The 21,634-nt window shown below is 51.5% G+C and overlaps 10 protein-coding genes across 10 annotated transcripts; 4 read left to right on the top strand and 6 right to left on the bottom strand.

Moving 5' to 3' along the window:
* Nucleotides 1-15: 15 nt before the first annotated feature.
* J7T55_002568 (transporter) lies at nucleotides 16-1,746 on the top strand (the record flags this gene model as incomplete). The annotated part of the gene is made up of 1 exon (XM_053137655.1): nucleotides 16-1,746. The coding sequence occupies one exon, from the start codon at nucleotides 16-18 to the stop codon at nucleotides 1,744-1,746; it is 1,731 nt and encodes a 576-aa protein (XP_052998438.1).
* Nucleotides 1,747-1,803: 57 nt separating this feature from the next.
* Nucleotides 1,804-3,572, bottom strand: J7T55_002567 (uncharacterized protein; the record flags this gene model as incomplete). Its single annotated transcript, XM_053137654.1, has 3 exons — nucleotides 1,804-2,918; nucleotides 2,982-3,325; nucleotides 3,388-3,572. The coding sequence occupies 3 exons, from the start codon at nucleotides 3,570-3,572 to the stop codon at nucleotides 1,804-1,806; spliced, it is 1,644 nt and encodes a 547-aa protein (XP_052998437.1).
* A 1,103-nt stretch (nucleotides 3,573-4,675) lies between these two features.
* Nucleotides 4,676-7,944, top strand: J7T55_002566 (uncharacterized protein; the record flags this gene model as incomplete). Its single annotated transcript, XM_053137653.1, has 10 exons — nucleotides 4,676-4,715; nucleotides 4,778-5,505; nucleotides 5,594-5,845; nucleotides 5,921-6,511; nucleotides 6,594-6,637; nucleotides 6,730-6,976; nucleotides 7,070-7,214; nucleotides 7,293-7,606; nucleotides 7,663-7,802; nucleotides 7,887-7,944. 10 exons carry the CDS (start codon nucleotides 4,676-4,678, stop codon nucleotides 7,942-7,944), a joined length of 2,559 nt encoding a protein of 852 aa, XP_052998436.1.
* A 314-nt stretch (nucleotides 7,945-8,258) lies between these two features.
* On the bottom strand, nucleotides 8,259-9,170 carry J7T55_002565 (low-density lipoprotein receptor ywtd; the record flags this gene model as incomplete). The annotated part of the gene is made up of 1 exon (XM_053137652.1): nucleotides 8,259-9,170. One exon carries the CDS (start codon nucleotides 9,168-9,170, stop codon nucleotides 8,259-8,261), a length of 912 nt encoding a protein of 303 aa, XP_052998435.1.
* An 835-nt stretch (nucleotides 9,171-10,005) lies between these two features.
* On the bottom strand, nucleotides 10,006-10,974 carry J7T55_002564 (3-hydroxyacyldehyrogenase; the record flags this gene model as incomplete). Its single annotated transcript, XM_053137651.1, has 1 exon — nucleotides 10,006-10,974. The coding sequence occupies one exon, from the start codon at nucleotides 10,972-10,974 to the stop codon at nucleotides 10,006-10,008; it is 969 nt and encodes a 322-aa protein (XP_052998434.1).
* A 978-nt stretch (nucleotides 10,975-11,952) lies between these two features.
* J7T55_002563 (caib baif family enzyme) lies at nucleotides 11,953-13,686 on the top strand (the record flags this gene model as incomplete). The annotated part of the gene is made up of 1 exon (XM_053137650.1): nucleotides 11,953-13,686. One exon carries the CDS (start codon nucleotides 11,953-11,955, stop codon nucleotides 13,684-13,686), a length of 1,734 nt encoding a protein of 577 aa, XP_052998433.1.
* Nucleotides 13,687-13,893: 207 nt separating this feature from the next.
* J7T55_002562 (family 2 glycosyltransferase) lies at nucleotides 13,894-15,599 on the bottom strand (the record flags this gene model as incomplete). The annotated part of the gene is made up of 3 exons (XM_053137647.1): nucleotides 13,894-13,899; nucleotides 14,083-15,231; nucleotides 15,285-15,599. 3 exons carry the CDS (start codon nucleotides 15,597-15,599, stop codon nucleotides 13,894-13,896), a joined length of 1,470 nt encoding a protein of 489 aa, XP_052998432.1.
* Nucleotides 15,600-16,791: 1,192 nt separating this feature from the next.
* Nucleotides 16,792-18,340, top strand: J7T55_002561 (family 31 glycosyltransferase; the record flags this gene model as incomplete). The annotated part of the gene is made up of 2 exons (XM_053137646.1): nucleotides 16,792-17,904; nucleotides 17,960-18,340. The coding sequence occupies 2 exons, from the start codon at nucleotides 16,792-16,794 to the stop codon at nucleotides 18,338-18,340; spliced, it is 1,494 nt and encodes a 497-aa protein (XP_052998431.1).
* Nucleotides 18,341-18,484: 144 nt separating this feature from the next.
* Nucleotides 18,485-18,706, bottom strand: J7T55_002560 (uncharacterized protein; the record flags this gene model as incomplete). The annotated part of the gene is made up of 1 exon (XM_053137645.1): nucleotides 18,485-18,706. One exon carries the CDS (start codon nucleotides 18,704-18,706, stop codon nucleotides 18,485-18,487), a length of 222 nt encoding a protein of 73 aa, XP_052998430.1.
* A 303-nt stretch (nucleotides 18,707-19,009) lies between these two features.
* J7T55_002559 (HET-domain-containing protein) lies at nucleotides 19,010-20,680 on the bottom strand (the record flags this gene model as incomplete). Its single annotated transcript, XM_053137644.1, has 2 exons — nucleotides 19,010-19,975; nucleotides 20,108-20,680. The coding sequence occupies 2 exons, from the start codon at nucleotides 20,678-20,680 to the stop codon at nucleotides 19,010-19,012; spliced, it is 1,539 nt and encodes a 512-aa protein (XP_052998429.1).
* Between the last annotated feature and the right edge of the window lie 954 nt (nucleotides 20,681-21,634).

The raw sequence follows: 21,634 nt of genomic DNA, 5'->3' as shown, positions 1-21,634 counted from the left end.
CTACAATTGCCAATTATGGGCACCAAGGAGGCAATCGATATCCATGCCGGATCCGAGGGGTCGGATAGTCCGCCCAGGGAGGACAAGAAATCTCTGGACGATGTTGGGCCAAAGGGAGCAGGTGATGATTTAGCTGAACCCGAGGATACCAGCCGAAACATTGGCTTCTGGGAAGCGCTCACGCCACGGAAAACGCCGAGGGATCTCGACGCCATCGCCACTGAGCGAAGCGTGTTTGACAATCCTGAACTCGCGCAGTTCTACCAGCCCCGTCCCAACTACGAGAACTTCCACCGATACGACCCCCAGGAGCGATGGACTTTCCGCGAAGAACAGGCTGTACGCCGCAAGACAGACTACAAAATCTTCATTTGGATCCTTGTCATGTTCTTTGGACTCAACATCGACAGAGGGAACCTCGGCAATGCTCCAGCCGACAACTTGCTCGGGGACCTCGAAATCAACACCAATGACTACAACAACGCCCAGAACATGTATCGAGTTGGATTCCTGATCGCGGAGATCCCTTCTCAGATGATAGGAAAGCGTCTGGGACCAGACCGGTGGATACCCGTTCAAATTATTCTCTGGAGCATAGCATCCGGAGGTCAATTCTTCATGCACAACCGCGCCGGGTTCTTCGCCTGTCGTTTCTTCATCGGCTTGTTCATGGGAGGGTTCATCCCCGATTCGATCCTTTACCTGTCATATTTCTACAAGAAGACAGAAATGCCGATTCGCTTGGCTCTCTTCTGGTTCGTTGACTCCATGTCAGGTGTCGTTGCGTCTTTTTTGGCATACGGGATCTTACACATGCGCGGCGTCGCCGGAATAGAAGGCTGGAGATGGCTATTCCTACTGGAAGCACTGATCAGCTTGGTGATTGGAATATTAAGTTTTCTGTTTCTCGTTCCTGGACCAACACAAACAAAGACCTGGTGGAATCCGCGCGGTTATTTCACTGAGCGCGAAGAAAAGATCATCGTCAACAGGGTGCTCAGAGGCGACCCATCAAAGAGCGATATGCACAATAGGGAAGCGATCACACTATCAATGTTATGGAAAAGTCTCAAAGACTTTGATCTTTGGCCTATCTACATCATTGGTATCCTCTTCGAGATTCCAACCGCGCCGCCGAAGACGTACCTTACATTGTCTCTGAAGGCGCTCGGCTTTACCACTTTCAACACTACGCTTCTCACCATCCCGGTCACCATCTTCGCAGCTATCAACATGTTATGGGTCACATATTTGACTGAGCGCTTTCATCAAATCGCTATGATTGGTCTCCTTACCCAGATATGGGTTCTCCCTTTACTGATCATCGAGTATACGTCCATCTCAGAGCTCTCATCATGGGGACAGTACGCATTGACGTTCATCATTCTTGGCCAGCCATCAGTCCATGCAGCTCAAGTTGGATGGTGTTCTCGTCTGTCTAATGCAGTCCGGACGAGAACTGTTAGCGCTGCTATGTACAACATCACCATTCAGCTCTCTGGAATCGCCTCATCCAACATCTATCGCGAAGACGACAAGCCACACTACCGTCGAGGCAACAGGAACCTCATTGCAATTACAGTTGGCACAATAATAGCATATGCGCTTGCCAAGGTCTACTATACAGCACGTAACAAGTACAAGCGGGATCGCTGGAGCAAGATGACAAGCGAAGAGAAGAGTTGGTATCTCCAGAACAGTCACGATGAGGGCAACAAGCGCTTGGACTTTCTATTTGACAGCTAGACCAACATGGCTCAGTGGTGATTACGGCGTCCACCATCTGGTATGTTATGTAATGAATCAAATCTTGGCCTCCCAGCTGTCATCACTCGCCTGTGCTGGTGACTCCCGTTCTGCATCTGCTCGGTGCTCTGTAGCCGCGTATTCTGCGCATTCTACTTTGCTTTTCTCCTCGTCCACGAAGATCAGTCCCAAGGACGATGCGCCGATGAGAGCCGCTAAAAACCCGTAGGACGCATTCTGCGAGCCTGTTCGGTCGACTATGGCGCTGCAAATGAGCGGTCCTATCCACGAGCCAACTCTCCCAATAAACCCGAGCAAGGCGAAGTATCTGTTCTCCTCGCCATGTGGAATAACTTGTCCCAGAAATACCTGTGAATACGACATTTGCAGACCCACGCTAGGTCCATAGAACACACTGACAGCCCAAAACTCCCATAAATTATGGTATCCGATCTTTTTTGTCCACAAGCCAATCATGCCCCAAACGGCCAGGAAGAAACAGGACCAATTAGTGATGTGGAGTATCGTCTTGGTCCGAATAGACCATTGCTTTTGAGCCCATACAGCAAAGACTGTGAAAAAGAACACCGATACTCCCTGCACAATCAGGAAGTAACTGTTCTGGGTTGCTGAAAATTGAGCGACTGCTGTCTGCGAGATGATGAGCATCGTGAACAGCGTGCTAACTCCGTCATTGAGCCAGAAGTAGACGAAGAGATATATGAAGGTCTGAGAGATCCTCTTGCAGTACTTGAAGCTATGCCATGTCTCCTGAAGCCCATAGCTGACTACATTACGGCCTTCCGGCACCGGCAGCCGGGGTCGGCGTTTCTCGAGAAATACCCAGGGCACCGAGAAGAGAAGCACAATAATCCCGACCATTCCGGTACACAACGCGTAACCCAGGTTGTTCTTTGCCGCCGAGGAATCCGCGTTGATGCCTTTTAGAATGGCCACACACAAGCAAGCGCTTACTGCGAAGCCAACGTTGTTGGCTGCCCAGGCGTGGTTGGCAATGGTGGAGCGTACATGCTCGATTTTTCTCTCGTAATCCGAGCGATTGATCTCCTGGTTCCGCAAGGCCACCTGAGCCTTTCTCGCTTCAGGCTGGTCGTCCGCGATTCTGGGAAATAAGGCATAGCCGAACGTGAAAACAATGTAGAAGCCGATGTCTGTAGCTTTTGGTCAGAAATGACAACGAAAAAGTAGATACTGCCAAAAAGAGAATTACCCACTTGTCAGTGTATACAATGCCATTGCTGCTGGCCAAGCATCTGGTGTCTTCAGGCCGAAGAACCCGAGCGATAAGCCGCCATAGATCAGAACAGAGATTCGCAGGACCCAAGGAGCCCATGGCCCGTAGTCCGCTGTGCTGCCGATGAAGATGAAGAGGATGGACTGGCCGACAAAAACCAATGCCGAGGCTATCAAGGCGACCGAATCATATGACTTGGTGCCACCTGCCCAAGTGACGTGGCAAGGCGCATCCGGATCTTCGTCACAAGAAGCGCTGCCCCATGGCAAGATGTCGGGGTTGAAAGCAGCTTGGTAGATCAGCGTCTGGAAAAGAGAATAGGCACTGTTTTGAACCACAAATATTAGATTCATTTCGAGACCCCATGAATTGTGTTCTTCACTCACTATTGGTAGGGGCCGATGCCATTATTAGCCGCAAAAAAACTGTAGTACGCATATTTCTCAGCTCTGACGCCTTTGTCATCACTGCCATCCTGCTTTACTGTGCCTTGCGCATTTCCTTCACGTGACATATTCTCCTCCAGGGCGATGTGGCCCGGGTGTTTGTCGCCAGATGTCTGCGAGTCCATACTATTAGAATTGTAGACGATTTGGCACGAAGTCCAAGGGAAGCTTTTTGCCAAGTCACAGCTGAGCAGAAATACGTCGGACTTGAAAGAACTCTGAGATGGAGGGGAAAACCGAGTTAACACACGATGTCACCCTGCAGGGTGCATGTATGGTTTCAATAGCTGCGCGTACCCACGTACTTAGAGGCTCACGTCAGGTTCGCACCCTTGACTTAAGAAGGAGATATCCAATAGTGTTTGCAGCAAGGACCCGATTAATGATAAGATTGCCCGGGAGATCTGGACCATCCGGCTCATGGGTATCGATGGCTGAGACTGGATTGAGGATCACCGCAGTAGCTTGGTCCCGAAATGGCAAGACATCCACCTCCCACATCGCGTTTGTAACCAATAGATTGGCAGCACCCTACAAGGGTTTCAGCGTGTCTCGGCACAATGAGTTCGAGTTCCCCCTCAAGTGGCACGAAGCTTCGTGACATTCGATTTGCACCCGGTCGAGTCCGGGATGCACCTCAAAGTTACGCTGAGGTGAACCCTCGTTCAACGAGACTTGAACCGTTCGTGAACACCTATCACAAAATCTGCATTGCCCTCGCGAGCTCCACTGCACCACGAACTTTGATGCGATTGGTATGCCCGGCATGGACACACGAGACTTTTCCGATGTCAGGGTAGTTGGCGTGGATGTTGGAGGAACAAACACAGATGCAGTCGTTTTAGATGGAGACAGAGTCATAGGATGGCACAAGTCACCAACAACTAAAGACATTCACTCGGGAGTCACCAAATCTGTTGTTGAGGCTCTGAGAATGGCTAATGTGCCCGACACTTCCATTCTGGCTGTTAAGATAGGGACAACGGTAGGCCAAGTCCTCACAAGGTTGGGATAGTTCAGTTTTAACATGATCACACCAGCAATTCATCAACGCCATTCTGGAACTAGACCGGACCAAATTGGACAAGGTCGCGGTACTACGTCTTTGTGGCCCATATACAAGAAGTGTCATACCTTTTGGTAAGCTAGGGGCCTGGAAGAAAATAGAAACGCCGCAATCTAATTCTACGACCTACTAGATGGATTTCCCCACACCTTGAAGTCAGTGATGGAGGGTTACCATGCTTACCTTGACGGCGGGTACCAGAGTGAGCTATAGCATTGGCCTTTTTCAACAATTCTGGCAAAGCTAATTCCGAGTCATTCTTAGTTGACGGACAAGAAATCAGTGCAGTATCAAACGACCAACTTCGAGCCCATGCACAGAAGATTAAAGAGTTGGGCATTCATGTGATCACAATTGTGGGAGTTTACTCGCCATCGTTCAAGAAGCAAGAAGAGGAAGCCGCCGCGTTCCTGGCTGAAGAATTGGGACCAGGGTATGATATTTCCTGTTCCTATTCCATTGGTCAAGCTGGCTTCCTAGAACGCGAAAACGCCGCCATCCTCAACGCCAGCATTCGCCGCTTCTCCCGGCAGGTTGTCCGCAGCCTTGACAAGGCAACCAAGTTCCTCGTCAACGCCGGCATGTACATCACCCTGAACGATGGCACGCTCGCACGCGCGTCATACGCTGCTGCCAATCCACTTCGATGTTTCTCATCCGGACCGACAAACAGTGCTAGAGGTGCAGCATTTCTGGCCCAAGAAATTTTAACAAGCAACAAGGACGATGATAGTGACGTGCTGGTCATTGATGTAGGGGGGACCACCACCGATGTCTGCAGCCTCCTTCCAAACGGCTATCCGCGACAATCTGCTGCTCTTGTCAAGGTTGCTGGTGTCAAAACCAATTTTTCTATGCCCGATGTCCACAGCATTGCTCTTGGTGCCGGATCTGTCATCAGAGATCACGACTCGCATGCAACTGTGGGCCCTGATTCGGTGGCTTTGGAAGAATCAACAAAGTCGCTCCATGCCGGCGGACCAGTTCTCACAGTAAGTCGACTGATTCATCCAATCGCCACTTTTGGTTTCCGGTCTCAGTTGAACATGGCTGATTAATGTCATCGCACCACGTGCATAGGCCGGAGATCTCATACATCTACAGCGGAATGAGCTGCAAGAACGAGGCATCAGCCTGCAGACCGTTGACTCTGCTACAAGCACCATTAGGCGGATGATAGAGGATGCTGTGACCGCATCGAAAACAAAGATCGAGGATGCCACCGTCCTTCTTGTGGGTGGAGGCAGTTTTGTTCTTCCCGACCAGATCGAGGGCACGAAGTCGGTCGTCCGGCCACCGTTTTATCAGGTGGCTAATGCGGTTGGCGCCGCGGTAAGTGAAAATGGAAGCACTTAGACGTTTATTTTTTCTACTGGCGAAATATGCTGATATTTGGTTGCGGGTAAGATCGGAAAGATCAGTAGCACTTTTGACAGCCCAATCATACCAGGTGAACGTCGCGTCCAGGACATTATCGAGGATGGGAAAAGACAGGCCATTGCACTTTGTGAGGGAGCCGGTGGGGACCCATCAAATGTTGAGATTGTGGAGTTGGAAACGATCCCTGAACCGTATGCAATGGACGGGTCTTTTCGTCTAGTGATACGCGTTGTCTCTACCATCAAGGATATCGCTGCTCTGGGTCGACAGCGCAAAGAGACTGAAGACGAAGGATTGGACGGGGATTTGCTTTTCAACTCTCCGGATTCTCCGGACAAATTACCCAACGGCGTCGATGTCTATCCTGACAACGTGGAACAAAGTCAAGTTGATGCCAACACATACCATCCCAACATCACGAATGGCTGTTGGAATGTGTCGGAAACGGATATTGAATTCTTGATCGCTGGCACTGGGGTGCTGGGAGTTGGCTGCATTGGAGAAGCAACTAATTACCTCCTATCGCTGAAGGCGTGCCTTAGAGAGGGTCGAAACATTCGCATCATATCTTGCAGCTCTGTTGGGGCCAATGATGTAATTTGCCCTCCCTTGTTTATTGTAAGCAGAATCATTTCTACCTTCATCCTTTTCGTTTTCTTGATTAAAATGCTCAGGAAGGGCTGACGGGGTAATTACGCAGGGGTCACCATCAGTGTTCGTGGAGCGTTTGCCAGGCGGAGAAGAGTAAGTCAGCTTTCTGTCGTCTCTCAAGTCATCCGAGAAGGCGTGACATAGAACGTGACTTTGTATGTTCGTCGATAGTAATGGACTTCAAGGACAAAAGAAGCAATGTATGCAACATTGGATTGTGCTGGGATCTCCGACTTCTCTCACATCGTTCCGACCGAAATTGGGGGAATCAATGCACTCGAAGGGTTACTTTCAGCCACACTACTGGGCAAGACAATATTGGACGCGGATCTCATGGGTCGAGCATTTCCCCACGTGTACATGACGGTGCTGGGAGTGCATGGGAAGACTTTGACCCCTGCAGCTCTGTCAGACGGAAATGGCAATATCATGGTAAGCTTGTCCATAACCCACCTGGCCCCTGAGCGCGTAAAAACCGAGGACAGTGAGTCCAAAATGACTAACTTGGAACAATTCTTTGTGTAGCAAATCAAGACTGCGAAGGATGACTGGCACCTGGAGACTCTGGCGCGATCTACTTGTGGAGCCATGAAGTCCATTGCGGGAATGTGCTTGGCGCCATTGGTTGGTGAGGAGAGCAAGCTCTTCGTACAGAATAGTTACTCTATCGGTGAGAGATATTTCTAAGCACACATGCCCTATTATTACCATCTTCAAGCTGACCATGCCTTTTGATGTCAATGAAAAGCCTGGATAATGGGACGCAACATGCATCTCGCACGCCAAGCCAAGCGCAACGTGGCCGAAGCGATTGTCACGCCAGCGAACGGCGATGTCCTGTTCTCAGGAAAGATCCATTCCGTGTCGAGGAAGGTGGCTGACAGCCTCACCCAGGGGATCTGTGTGATTCGATCCGAACAATCGTCAGGGCTTGAGACCGATGACGATGATGAGTATCTTGAACTAATTTTCACGAATGAATTTTCGGCTGCAGTCTTGAAGACGAGGGACGGCGATGCTTATAAGGATAAGTATCTTGCTTTGAGCCCAGACTTGATCTGCGTGAGGATGCCTGGAGAATAATCGACAATTCCAACAATATCACTGACACTAGGCAGATGCTTGATGCGGCCGACGGGATGCCGATTGGTGTGACGGAAGTCCGTTACGGCTTGCGAGTTGATATCATTGCGATGCCCGCCCCAGCTATCTGGTATACCGAGGAAGGCTTGAAAAGGGCTGGCCCTACTGTCTTTGGGTATGTCAGGACACTTTCTTTTGGGTTCTCGATCGTTGCGTGGTAAATAAGACTAACCAAATCCAGTTTGCCCGATGTACGCAGTGAAGTAGGCAGGAAGGCCACAAAACCATGGCCGTCCATATTCGATAGCTCCCTATGACGCTTTTCTAGATGAAAACACAACTCTGAACATGCGCAGCGGATAAGAGGCCAAGATTCTGAAAACACACGAAGTCACATAGAAGTGTGGCGATGGTAACAATTGGGCCTTAGCTCGACTAGAGACATATGCAAGACAAAGAACAGATGCATCGCTGATTTTAGGTCGAGACCTCATTTAATAGACAGTGACTCTGATCAACGCGGATATCAACTACTTTCAATTGGTCGCATGACTAAGATATTATTGTCTTTGCGTGAGGAGTTATTGAACTTTTGTCGTATAAATGCTTCACAACAGACTCGACTATATGCCTATACCAGTGCTATGCCCGCTATGTCTCCCAACTCCGGAAATAGGACTGTCTTGATCCTTTTCTTGATATCAATTGCGTAAACACCTCCCGCCAGGTCCGTCACATACGCGACATCCTCCTCCCTGTCCAATGCCAGCCCAATAGTCTCGTGTAACCGCGTCGCCAAAATCTGCGGCACTCCTCGCATCCCGATCGCCGCCCTGTTCAGGGAGTTGCCATTCGGAGGATCACCGCGGTCTGTCCAGTAAAGCGTCTGAGCTTCCTCGTCCATCTCAAGATCGATGGGCTCGGGCAGCTTGTCAAAGATAACCTCGACATCCCACCGCTTGTCGGGATAAAACCCCGGCGGCCCTTCAATAGATGCGCGGAGTATGCGCCCTTGCCCGCCCTTCGACGGGCCCTTTTGAGTCCAGTAGAAGAAGCCGCGCCGCTCGTCCACCGTGATACCCACGCACCACCTTCGCTGGTCCAGCCTGTCTTCTTCTGAATCTCCCGTCGAGACCAGGACCTCAGCGTCCGAGCCGTCGAGGTTGCTGCGCATCACTTTCATCCCCTCTCTGTCGCACCAGTACAGTTTGCGGCTTATTCTGGCGATGGTGATTTGTTTGGGCGTAAAAACACCGATTGAGCCGGTAGGGATGATTACCTTCCGGTTTGAGCCGTCGAGGTTCGCGCGCTCGATTGATCCGCTATTTGTTTTTAGATTCCGGCCCATATTTGTCCAGTACATGTGGCCGTTGTGGTGGTCGATAGTGATTCCATCAGGCATCGTGGTGATGTGATCGATGACTGTTTGCCTGTCGGTGCCGTCCGTGAGGCATGATAGAATGCGGCCGCATCGTGGGTGCGGCTGCGACAGGTCGGTGTCAAGAATGTAAAGATGTCGATGGGCTTGAGATTGCGAACCCATTTTTACTGTTGTGTGAAGATAAAGAGGTTATATCCGTTTGTCAGAAAAGATTTGCTATATCAGTACAAACTCACCTTTTCCCGACTGAAATGCTGGGGAAAAAACCTGAAATGCTGTGCTTTTATTCTATTCGTACTTGACATCACGGCCTCGTTGACCACCCCTGTCAACCCTGGTTTTGGTGGACACTCCATTATATCATGCAACACAGTTTGCCTCGCCAGTCGGCAGGATAGCGAAGGGACCGGCTTGAGCGGCGAGACGGCCCACAATTCGCTTTTCTCTCGCTCTTTCGAGAGTCGGATGTGCTCTGGACGGGAAGACCCGCAACTATATGTCATAACAACGGGGCCGACGCGTCGGGTGCGGAAATCATCAAGTTGACAGCGGAATGCGCATGTGGACAGGCAATCCCTGAGATGTCGCTCACTCCGGCCCTGCATTTTCGTGGCCAGCAGAAACATCAATGCCACACTGCGCTCAATCGGGTTCGTGACATTGGTAATATGTTCGGACATTAGTATTATTTATCAAAATTTGAGGAAATTGGGTTATGTCTAACTGAGAGCTTCAAAAGTCACATTTGTTATGATGATTTCAGAATTTAGACTTCAAATTCGGTCTGCAGTAGCAGAACATTATCAAGAGTCTCAGGGACTGTCGTTGACATGAATATAAGCTCACACCATACAAATCTGGATTTGCGCAATTGCTGCCACGGCCTTTGCCGTATGAACATACCAGGAATGCTGAGCTGTCTTTCTCTAGCATGATCCGAGAGCTCCACGTATTGTAGCCAAGAGCAAATCGAATACAGTGATTCGACTATTTGATTCTACTCTGTCTTCTTCTTCTCCGCATAATCATCCCACTCCTTCCTGACATTCAACAATCTCACCAGCTCCTCATCACGCTGCCTCGACAGCTCGCGGTAATCCCTCCCATCAACCTCTTTCATTGTGCCATCGACCCACTTCCTCCGCAGCTCATCATCAACGACAGGGTCCTTGGGAGCATACCAACTCATAATTGGCCCTAGCAGGTGGTCCGCCATGTGCTGAATGCCGCCCTCTCCACCGCCTAGGTGAAATAGCGTATTCGGCCCCATAACGCCCCATCTCAGCCCCGGGCCGAAGCTCATAGCCGTGTCCAGATCTGAGATGGTGGCGACATCCTCCTGCATCAGGTACATCATCTCGCGCATTAGCGCTGCCTGCAGCCGGTTCGCCACGTGTCCCACGACCTCCTTCTTGACCTGCACCGGCTTCTTGCCTACAGCTTCGTAGAACTGCATCGTCCTCGAGATGACCTCTGGAGATGTCTTCCCACCACCAACAACCTCAACCAGCGGGATCAGGTGCGGCGGGTTAAAAGGGTGGCCCACCACGCATCTCTCAGGATGCGACGATGGGAGCATGCCGTCCTGGATGCTGGAACAGGTTAGGCCACTGCTGCTTGTTGCGATGATGGTATCCTCCGCGATTGTTTGTGCGATCTTGTCGAACAGCTCTTGCTTGAACTGCAGTCTCTCGGGCCCGTTCTCCTGCACGAAGTCGGCGCCCTGGAGCGCGTCTTCCATTGTTGTTGTGAACAGTATATCTGAGGGCTTGGCGTCGGCATTTTTGAGTAAGCCCAGAGACGAAAGTACGGGAAGTGCGTCTGAGACGATGTTTTGTAGAAATTTCTGGGCGGCTGGGTTGATGTCAAAGGCCGACACAGTGAGACCTTGGGCGAGGAAGAGGGCTGCCCAGGAGGCTCCGATGGAGCCGCAGCCGACGATGGCGACCTTCTGGATGTTGGACATGACTTCGTGGTGCAGGACTGTAGTAGAAGGTAATTGTATCCCAACTGCTGAACTGATAATTACGGAGTATAGCAATGGAAGATACGTTTGACTAGATGTGTATTTGTGGTGATTATAACGTGTATTGTCAGAGATTACGTAGTTGGAGTGCACGGAGACGGACTTCTCGACTGTGTCCCGCACCAAGGTCGTCCTTTGAGTACTCGTGAAACCAAATGCTCGGCCGCGACACTGAACACGACCAGGCGACTCGCCTCAACCTGTGAAGGCGAGTATCCGAATTGTTGGGACCAAGAGGCGCATCCACAGTGATGGCAACAGATGCATTCTGGGGAACCTGGTATGGACGACCGAGGAACTGGGTGGATCGGCGGAGTGCCGTGGAGAGAAAACCATGCCATCGTGGGGACAATTCCGCACTGCGGAAATGCTGCTCAGATCTCTCTGACTCGTGGGGTGGACCTCGGCATGCAACATCAGCGCCGCATCAAGACTCGATCAGTGTAACAGGGGGCGTGGAGCTTCTAGAAAAGTTCTCTTGCACAGCTCCCATGCAACCTGTCCAGGCGTCGGCTAACGTCATACCCCCGGCGGCGTTTTCCTGCGGCTCGGTACTCGCGTCTCGGATGCATGCACTTTGACACTCGGGAGGCCAAAGTCGGCCGATCCGGATCGACTCTTTTCTCAATGCTCGACAGATCCAGCACCAGAATTCGCCTGTCAGTATCCGCCGACCATGTGGATAACTTCAACCAGGTCCAGTGATACGTAGCGAGTTACGTAGGGGGTCGTACGATTGCCCTACAAATGCAATAACCCTTAAAAGATGCCACCCCTCGCTCAGGGAGGTGGCCCTGGGTTGATATGGTTGAGAAGATAATAATTTTGGCTCAGAAACGGTTTTGTTTTCCAGCGACCAGCATAGCCAATCTATTCTTGTACTAATTCATCACATCCTCCAACACAATACCATCTATCATGGCGTCTGAGAAAATCGCCGACGTCTACGGATCGGGCACGTTCACGGACAAGTCATTCACGCCTGTCCCTGAGGACACCCAACGCATCTTCCGCCTCCTAGCAAGCCAAACCCCCGGCTTTACGCAAGATGATGCCCTCTTGTCAAAAGTCCAATTTACCGGCGAGGATTATCCAGTCATCCCAGGCCCAATAAAAGCCGTGTCTGTCGCCGCCGCCTTGCACGCCATGACCGGTGTCCTGGCCGACGAGATCCTGGCTTTGCGAGGAGTCAAGAATGACGAGCGTCGCATCGTCGTCAACACAACACACGTTTCTCTGTGGTTTGGCTGTGTCGCCACTGTCTACCTGAACGGCGTCGACGCCTTGACCCTGAGCAAGACAGGCGAGATCAAGAAGCTCGTCCCAGACTGGGAAAGGGGATGGACTGACACACCACTCAAATACCGCACAACAGCGCTGTACCCAACGAGCAACCCTGAAGTGTGGTACTCTCTCCATGGGAGCTTGAACGCGGAGCCCGTGCTGCGATCCATCGGCATCGACCCGGCAGCACCGATCAAGACCAACGAAGACGCGGCGCGTCTCATCGCCGAGCACACGTCTAAGCTGAGCCCGGAGAAGCTCGAGATGACCAACCTACTGAATGGCTTCTGCGGCAGCGTCTGCTTTACGCCTAAGGAGTGGCGTGAGTCCGAGATGGGCCGCACCCTGGCCGCACACCCGCTCGTCAACGTCAAGAGCCAGGACCACGCCGTGCCGACACCGCCCGTGGCCTTCCCGCCGTTGAACCCTAGCGACAGGCGGCCGCTCGCGGGCGTCAAGGTCGTCGAAATGACGCGTGTCATCGCGGGCCCCCAGATCGGCACTATCCTGGCCTCGTTCGGCGCCGATGTCATCCGCGTCAACCCGCCACACCTTCCCGACATCACCATCCTGCAGCTCACCCTCAACGCCGGCAAGCGCACCATAGCCATCGACCTGCGCAAGGAAGACGACGCCGCGCTGCTCAAGTCGCTCGTCGGCGAGTGCGACGTCTTCATCCAGGGCTTCCGCCTCAACAAGATGCCCAAGTACGGCCTTGGCCTGAACGACCTCCTCAAGGTTGCTGGCGACCGCGGCCGTAGCATCGTGTACGTGAGCGAGAACTGCTACGGTCCCGATGGGTACTACGCCGAGCGGCCTGGCTGGCAGCAGATTGCGGACGCCGCGGCGGGATCAGCCTATGTTACGGGCAAGAGCCTCAAGCTGCCTAACAACGAGGCTGTCCTGCCTAGCTTGCCCATCTCAGACATGTCGACGGGTGTACTTGGCGCCGTCGGTGCTATGCTGGGACTGAAGAGGAGGGCTACCGAGGGCGGCAGCTACTATGCACATGCTAGTCTCACAGGTGTCAACGCATACGCGCTGACCGAGGAGATCGGTTTATATCCAGAGAGCACTGTCGAGGAGTGCAAGGAGCGATTTGCTTGGGGAGAGATGAGGGGCCAGCACCATGTGCTTGACCTGCTGGTGACGGTGTGGAAGGGATGGAAGCAGGTGCTGGGTGATTACCTACAACCTGAGAACGGCTGGTTCCAGAGCTTCGAGAACAGTGCTTTTGGTGGTCAAAGGCTGAGCGTCCTGAAGCCTGTTGTCAAGATCGATGGAGACGAGGGCACGACTCCGCAGTGGAGCTCTGGCAGTACGCCGTATGCATATGAGAAGGCGCAAGATGTGAAGTTCCGGTCATGACGAGCCATCTCCTCCATCACTACGGTGGTGATGAAATGTCACATCAACAGCATGTTTGAGTAGGATGATCAATGAAAACAATTCCCAAAGACTATTGAAGACTTACATCGCAGATCCCTAAGGTACCACGTATACGATATCACAAATCGACTCTTTGAACCGTAACGTATGAGGATATGTACTTCTATGAGCCGTCTTTCTCTATGTCTACATCTATTAAGCCGTTAGTCTCCATGCTCCAAAAACCGCTGCGCCCATGCTAATTATTATAAAGAGTCCAGTATGCAATAGATCGAGACCATAATGCCACGCCAACCACTTCGCTGCGGCTGCAGCCAGCATGCCCATCCACACAACAAAGAATCCCAAGTCGAACTTTGGCTTTTCTCCGCTTACTGGCCTCGGTGTAGTCTCTCCGTCTGCTCGCATGCTAGTTCCCCATCCATCGGCCGTCAAGGTCAACATGCTCCAAACATGCACCGCCGGCAGCGGGATGTAGTAGAAGAAGAAACCCGGAATGACCCATTTCCCAGCCGCGCCAACTCCTCTCCCTAAGCGATCTGGGTTCCGCAGAATATTGTACGCGACACCGAGCAGGAGCCTTATCGCGACATCAGCAAAGCACACCGAGACAAGCTTCCGAGACGTGAGTAGGTAGTACGACACCGCAAGAGCACCCAGCACTGGTCCAAACTCCCTCTTTGCCATGCCAAAGAACAACAGAGGATGCGTTTTTAAATAGACCCGCGGCATAAGCAAGCTTTCAATGTGAGTTGCTCTCGCCCACCGCAGCTGCTGCTTCAACCATTTGCTCATCGTTGTTGGCGTGTCGGTAGAGGTGAGCACATCGCTCGCATATACCACTCCCCAACCCCTTAACAGCAAATTAGTCGTCAGATGCCTATCCTCGTTGATGATCATTCTCTTGCCCAGCACAGTCTGCAGGTACCATGGCACCAAGATGTCCGGCAGTGCAGCCAGACGAAATACCGTGCTCGGCCCACTCTGGCAGTCGCTCGTAGCTGTCACAGCTGTCGACGAGCGGGTCAGGTACAGCTCGCCCCAGTAGATCGTGGCGGCTAGACTTGTGACAGTGGTCTCGGCGGAGTTGTGCACGACTAACCCTGAGGAGGCCCCGCCGAGCTTTGGGTCCGCGGCGATGGTGTCGACAGTCCGGGAGAGGGAGTCTTGGAAGACGATGGTGTCACTGTCGGAGGACCAGAGAAACTCTATGCCCAGGATGTCGGCGATAACTAGGGAGAAAACAAAGGTCGTGAACATGATGCCCTTCTTGTGCATGTGTCGCTGTCGTAGGCAGATCTGGCGAATGCCTGCGTGATAGTCGCCTCCGATGGTGAGCTGATGCTGCTCGAGAATGGTCCGGGCGAGGAGAATGCAATGTTGCATAACCATCCCGTCGATTTCGGCGTCGTTGATGGGCTGATTGTCTTGCTGGCGCATGGCGACGAGCTTGGCCCTGGTGCGCTCTGCAAGCTCACCTAATGGCTCCGAGATGTGAATGACGGCTGAGCGTTCAGGATATGTCTGCAATTGATTAGCACTATGCTGGAGGTATGCTTGAACGTTCCGATGCTGACCTGGTTGAAGACGTCGACCATATCCTGATCGTCCGCCTCGTCACCATCGACACCAACCAGAAGGAATGTGCATCCCTCAGTGGTTTTGTAGCTCTCCAGCGCTCGTGAAAACAGCTCTGGATCTTCCCTCCATCCGACGACAGCGGCCATGCAGTCCAGTCGTGGGGCTGCTTTTTCGACGTTCAACTCCCACCTCAGCCAGTCCTCTTTTTCTCGTACTGGACTTTCGTCCTGGTGTTTCAATTCATGCAACTTCTCTCTTCTTCTCTGGTTGACAAATCGGTTTGACTCTGCCAATATGATCGTCAAAAGCATATCAAGCGTGATTGGGTAGTGGCTCGAAACAGTCATCAGAAAATAAATTGGTATGGAAAATAAGCAGCAAAACACATTGAGACATTGCCGCCAGACTGGAATGTGGCGTGGATATGCTATGCTAGGGACGTGAGCCCCGGAGTCATTATCCAGCAACATTGGACGGTTCGTGATGCAGGGCCGTTGGGAACGAAGGACGACAAAGAGAGGAGCTGGGAGGCGCCGAGAAAACGAGTGAGGTGAAAAGCTGACGATCTACTTGGAAACAAGACTCGCGATGCCCTCCCTCTTAAACAAGGTATATATATATACGCTACCCCTAACTGGGTGCCGTATCTCACCAAATTCACGTCAATGTCAGCCATCGCTTCAACGGTGCCCGTAGTGACTCTTTAGCCCCGTACCCCTGGCCATGGGAACTTTTAACCCCCTTCTCCACGTGGTAGCAAGGCAGCATCGTATAATTCGCAGGGTGCCATCTTGGAACATGTAAGATGACTGAGGGATGCCTGTTCCAGCCTGATGGTCGGCCCTTCTAACCGTGGTACACTAGGTAGCGAGCGCAGGCAGAATGTGGGCCAAGCATATAAACTTGCAGATATAGTACTAGCATGAAATTCACGAGCACGGGATCTTGACGCCACAGACGCCACTGGTGCAGCCTAGAACCGTTGCTTTTGATGCGGGACATAATTTTTCTGGCGCTATCATCCTGCAGGATCACCCTAAACCGGCCTTGTGGAATCAAACCGTTTCCCCTCCCCTGGCACTGTAAATGACTGCATATTACGAGACCTAGGCACGCTAGGCAGCCTAAGTTAGTGGTGCAGTAAGGAGATTGAGGCTGAGTAACCACACCATAACAAACCGCCGTGCGTTTGCCTATACATACACGAGCTGATGGGACGGCGACACCGGTCTGTGCAATCATTGGCATGAAATATATATCTGCCGGATGACTACATGTCGTATTCAGACCCTCTGCCCGAATTAGTAACATGCAACATCGTGAAGGATAGTTAGCACATGCAATCAGGGCCTTTGGTACCAAGGGGTGTAATAACCCTCAAGTCGTCGTTGATTATATTCACAACACCTCTGCTGCCCCAAGTCGCGGCAACGAAAGAAGGCACTATTTGCATCATTCGGTAGGAGTTCCGCATCCCGCACCGTTCACGTGCGTGGTACCAAGATGGGCGTACTCTACAAAGACAACCGGTTGGTGCCGGCGATCATCATCACAGCAGCTTTATGGCTGTTTTTCATCCTACTCGATCCCGTCACTCTCCACCACACACAACGAACACCGCCAATGGTGCAGGTGGAATCAGAGCCTACGCAACAACAGCCACATTGGCAGCCAGAACCTGAATCATCGCAATTAGAGACCCAGAGGTTGCCAGTAACAACACCATCAAGCGCAACTCAACATGCATCCAGCTCGTCGTCCACCTCCCACCACACCCAGGATGGCATGCTTTCACCTGACGACGTCTTACTTATCGTCAAAACTGGCGGCACCGCGATGTGGAAACGCCTGCTGGCCCACCTCCTCACCACACTTGCGCCAGAGCGTATCCCGCTTCAGAACACCGTCATTTACTCCGACAGTGCTGACAAGATCGGCGCCTACAAGGTCATCGACATCCTGGCCAACACCACGGCTGCCACGCTCAACTCGTCAGAGTTCGATGTCTATCGCTCTCAGGCGTCATATGCGGCCCACAATGTCTACCTTGAGGCCGCGGGAGTAGATGGCGACGACTGGGGCCCTCAAGGCGGCTGGATCGTTGACAAGTACAAGTTCGTGCCCCTCGTACAACACGCTGGGGAGAACTGGCCGCACGCCAAATGGTACATCTACATGGAGGACGATACATACCTGTTCCTCCCCAGTGTCCTGAATTATCTCTCCGGATTTGACCACCGCGAGCCCCACTGGCTGGGTAGCTATGCCGCCAAGTCTGACGTGGTATTCGCCCAGGGCGGCGCCGGCTTCGCGCTCAGCAGGGGCGCGTGGGAGGCGAGCTTCGGCAAGAATGCACGCATGGCGGAAGAGTACGAGCAGTACACCGCGGACCATTGCTGCGGCGATCAGGTGCTAGGCCATGCGCTCAACAAGTACGGCGTCAAGCTTGGCGAGAACGGAGGTGACGAGGTGTTCAGATACGGCTTCAACCCGCTCGTCCACTGGACGTTCGCGTTTGAGAAGTGGAGCTGGTGTCTGCCGCTTTACTCCTGGCATAAAGTTCATGCACGGGACGTGGCGAGGTACTACGAGCTGGAGAGGAGCTGGGACTATTCGGTGAGTTTTATCGTGGGTAATAAGTGGAATAGTAAGACTGACTAAGACACTATAGACTCCCTTCCGGCATGGATATTTCTTTACGCATATGATCGCCCCAGAGCTTAAGACGAGGGCTGAGTGGTGGGATAACATGTCGGACAAATTCCGGGTCACATCAGCCAACGCGGCCAACCCGCCGATGCCAGAAGGTTTGAAAAAGACCGAGACGTGGGCAGAGGCATGGGAATCTGTTGAGGCTTGTGAAGCGGCTTGTAAGGCTTGGGACGAATGCATTCAATGGAGTTTCGTAGAGGATCTCTGCAAGATGGACGACAAGGCGATCATGGGAAAGGGGTATGCGCCAGAGATGTCACAAAGGAAGACGGCCCTTAAAACAACAAGTGGATGGTTGAAAGAGAGGATCGAAACGTGGGACTCTCACTGTGATAGTTAGAATGCAACTGAGATCAAAGCGATTTCCCTTCTTCAGTACATATTCCGCAAATAGACCCCCCGCTACATTGAATATATGATGGATTAGATAAGACAATGAAATAGAGAATTGAATAGCTTCATAAAAATACCTAGTATATACTAATTACATAAAATTGATCCTAGCTCCAACCTTGCTAACGACCAATTCGCCAACAGCCTTGATCGATTTCCCACTCGTCATGTCGAACACGGTGACGTCGGCCCCAAAGTCTTTCCGCATCCAACTACGCAGCTCGACAGCCATGAGCGAGTCTGTACCGTAGTCCGCCAGTGTCTTCTCGCCGTCCACATCCTCCACATTGACGCCGAGAGCCCGTGCCAACATGGCTCTCAGGACGGACAGTGTCGCAGAAGAGTTGGAATGGTGCAATGGATTATTGATTTCGGACATGCAATTCACGATTCAAGGTAAATTTCTTGTAATTTTTATGTCGTAGACTTTTAAAATGGTCCAAACTAAGCGACGTGGTTGAGTCAAGTCAGAGAGACACCGGCGCAGATGTGCAAGTGAATGGGTCAGCTTTGATGTTTTGATGCAAGCAATTCTGGTAACAGCCCAAATCAGTCTTTGTTCGCAGAAAAACTTATATGCGATTCTCAATCCATTACGTGAAACAGTTCACCCCTATCAAGACGCTAAAATGCGAGTACATCTAACACGTAGCTTGTACGTATCCCCGCTCCTGTCTTCCTCACACTTGAGTACGATCGAAAGCATTAGGTCCCCCTCGAGCGATATTTCATCCTCCATAATTGGCCCATATCCTTCCCGCAAGGCGAGCGTCCAGTCGAGAGGCTGCGGAATCTGGAGTTTGTATCTATTCTGGACCACCAGGGTATTATATCTCGCTGGGAGGGTCTCGAATTGAATAAAGGCCCTCGTTGGGGCATTGTTGAGCGTGTCCATAGCGTAAGTAAGAAGATAGTCTTGACCTGTGACACCGCATTGGATAATAAAAGCAGCGCTCATATATCCACTGCAGTCCAAGTATCTCGGCGCTTCGATATTCTCGATGGCAAAGGTCGTATCGGCGTTCAGATCCACTTGATTGAGGAAACGCTTTTCCTTCTTTGCGAAAGAAAATGGCGCATCGCCGGCCACGAAACACGTGTACGTTTGCCAGTTACGGGCTTCCAGCAAAGGAATCAAACAGTGGATATACTTGATTCGGCGAAGGACTTTCTTCTCCGGTGAGCCCACTTCTGATACCGCTTGGAGCAATATTGCCACTTGAGAGTCGCTGCCTTCGCCATTTTGCACCAGGCACCCAAGCGCCGCCACAAAAACACGCTTGAAAATATGGCCAACAAGGGACGGGAATTGAAATCGATCAACGTCGGAAATAGCCATCTTCCGCATGGGCAGGGTCATGCGCAGACCCAATTCTCGAGGCATGAGCTGTGGTTCGCAGAAGAAACATTCTGGTTGAAGCGAAAAACAGTCCGCCTGCCTATCGAATTCGCTTGGGCTGGAGGCCAACATGCTGCTCGAATCCAAAGTGTTTTCGGTATTGTCCCAGGTTGACCATTCATGTGGGCTTCGCATTTGCCACAGGAACAGTGAGTCGTCATTCGTAGTTTTGAGGATTTGCTCCTGGAGTCTGTGAAACGCTTTCATGCCTTCTCCATATAGAAGCGGCATGTTCACATCGAACAATCCCATCAGGCAGTAAGCAGTATCTTCTAGTCTCGTTGTTTGTCGACTTGATGCCCAGTACATTCTTACAGCAACAGGTATCTGAAATGCAGAGCGCTCGTGTCTTAGCACCCCAGCGTCGATTCCCGTGATAATAGAGAGTCGCAATGCTTTGTCTTTCTTCGTGCCGATGAAACGCCAATCTTTCGTGAAGAACTTTACACTCAAAGGGGCAATTAGCTCCTGAAGCGTCCAACCTCTTTTGAACCAGCGAGGCAGCTCTCCTATATGCTGTAGTTCCGTCTTGTGATTGAATGCTCCCGCTGAACCAACGTCACTGAGATACGCATAACAGGCCATTGCATTTCCGTACCAGTTGTACATTGAGTTGATGGCTTCCGAAAGCTCGGCGCTGGAGGTCTTATCGATACAGCACGTATCAACCCAAGCCCACTCGAACCCATCTTCGGCGGCTTGCTCGCAACAGTACTTGATTTTGTTGAATCCTTTCATCTGTCTTGCGAGAGATACGTCCTGGAGATCCTCGAACGACACCTCACCATCTTCCCATGTATGGGAGAGAATAGCGTAGTTAGGAAAGGTGGATGGGTTGCCCACGAATTCGTGAAGGTGGAACGTGTGGACATGGATTAGCCGCATCATGCCAGCCGATTTGAGACCTTGAACAGATCCTGTTGAAAGCTAATTCTCTTATGCACGAAGAGACGAGGATGAATGAGGATGGTGTCCAATGCGAATCTTTCGTGAGGCTTGAGCAAATACCTGTGATCTTGGATTCGAGGATGATAGCCTCAGTCAATTGTCTCCTCTTGGATACCAACCTGGCAGTGGATGAACATGCGCCACCAATCATGTTTAGGCAGTCAATGACAGGTACGCCCGTCTCTTCTTCCAGATGGTTCAGAGAAACAAACTCGGTGACCAAGGAGTCGAATCCTGGTGTCTGAAGCTCAGATGCCTAGAGATGATGCCCGCAATCAACTTAGGACTAGTTCTGCAGAGGCGGCCCACTCAGCCCCTTGCTGACCACATATTCATGCTTGAACTCCGCCTCAGTGACAAATCGGGTAAAAGATCGTCAGCAATTCACATTCAGTCCCGAATGCAAAATTGTTGGACCTTATAACGTTAAGGTTTTATACAATGGGTTGTAAATAAATGTAATACCTATGGTGCGGTCCGCGCTGCCGCTTTCGTGATTGGCCACATCATCCGCGCCGTACTGGCAGCCTTGTAGGTCCTGAGAGGTATCTGGTAGGCGAGCCCTTTAGTATCTTTCCTAACTGCCGGATAGTGATTAGGTAGTTATATATACTGTTGCCCTGGCTGAGGGCGCAGTGATGTTACAGCACGCTGTGCACCTTTATGTATGCGAATTATCTCAGCCTGCAGCGTACCTCCGGCCAAGCACAGCTGGCGGTTACCAGACCAGGGTTACTATACTTAGGGTTGGTGTGATTTCTTAGAGAATATGGTTCCTTCACTATTAAATTCATACCTATTGTAGCTATGGTACTTGAAATTTTAACCCGGGAGCTGTCATTTCTCGGTTCTTAGTCAACAAGCCAAATAATCACAAACTACACTAGAACCTGC

Source organism: Diaporthe amygdali (genome assembly GCF_026229845.1).
Source record: "Diaporthe amygdali strain CAA958 chromosome Unknown NODE_3_length_2959817_cov_65_330692, whole genome shotgun sequence".
NCBI classification, from domain to species: domain Eukaryota; kingdom Fungi; phylum Ascomycota; class Sordariomycetes; order Diaporthales; family Diaporthaceae; genus Diaporthe; species Diaporthe amygdali.
The sequence above is the reverse complement of the archived record's forward strand: the minus strand, read 5'-3'. Positions and strand labels throughout refer to the sequence as shown.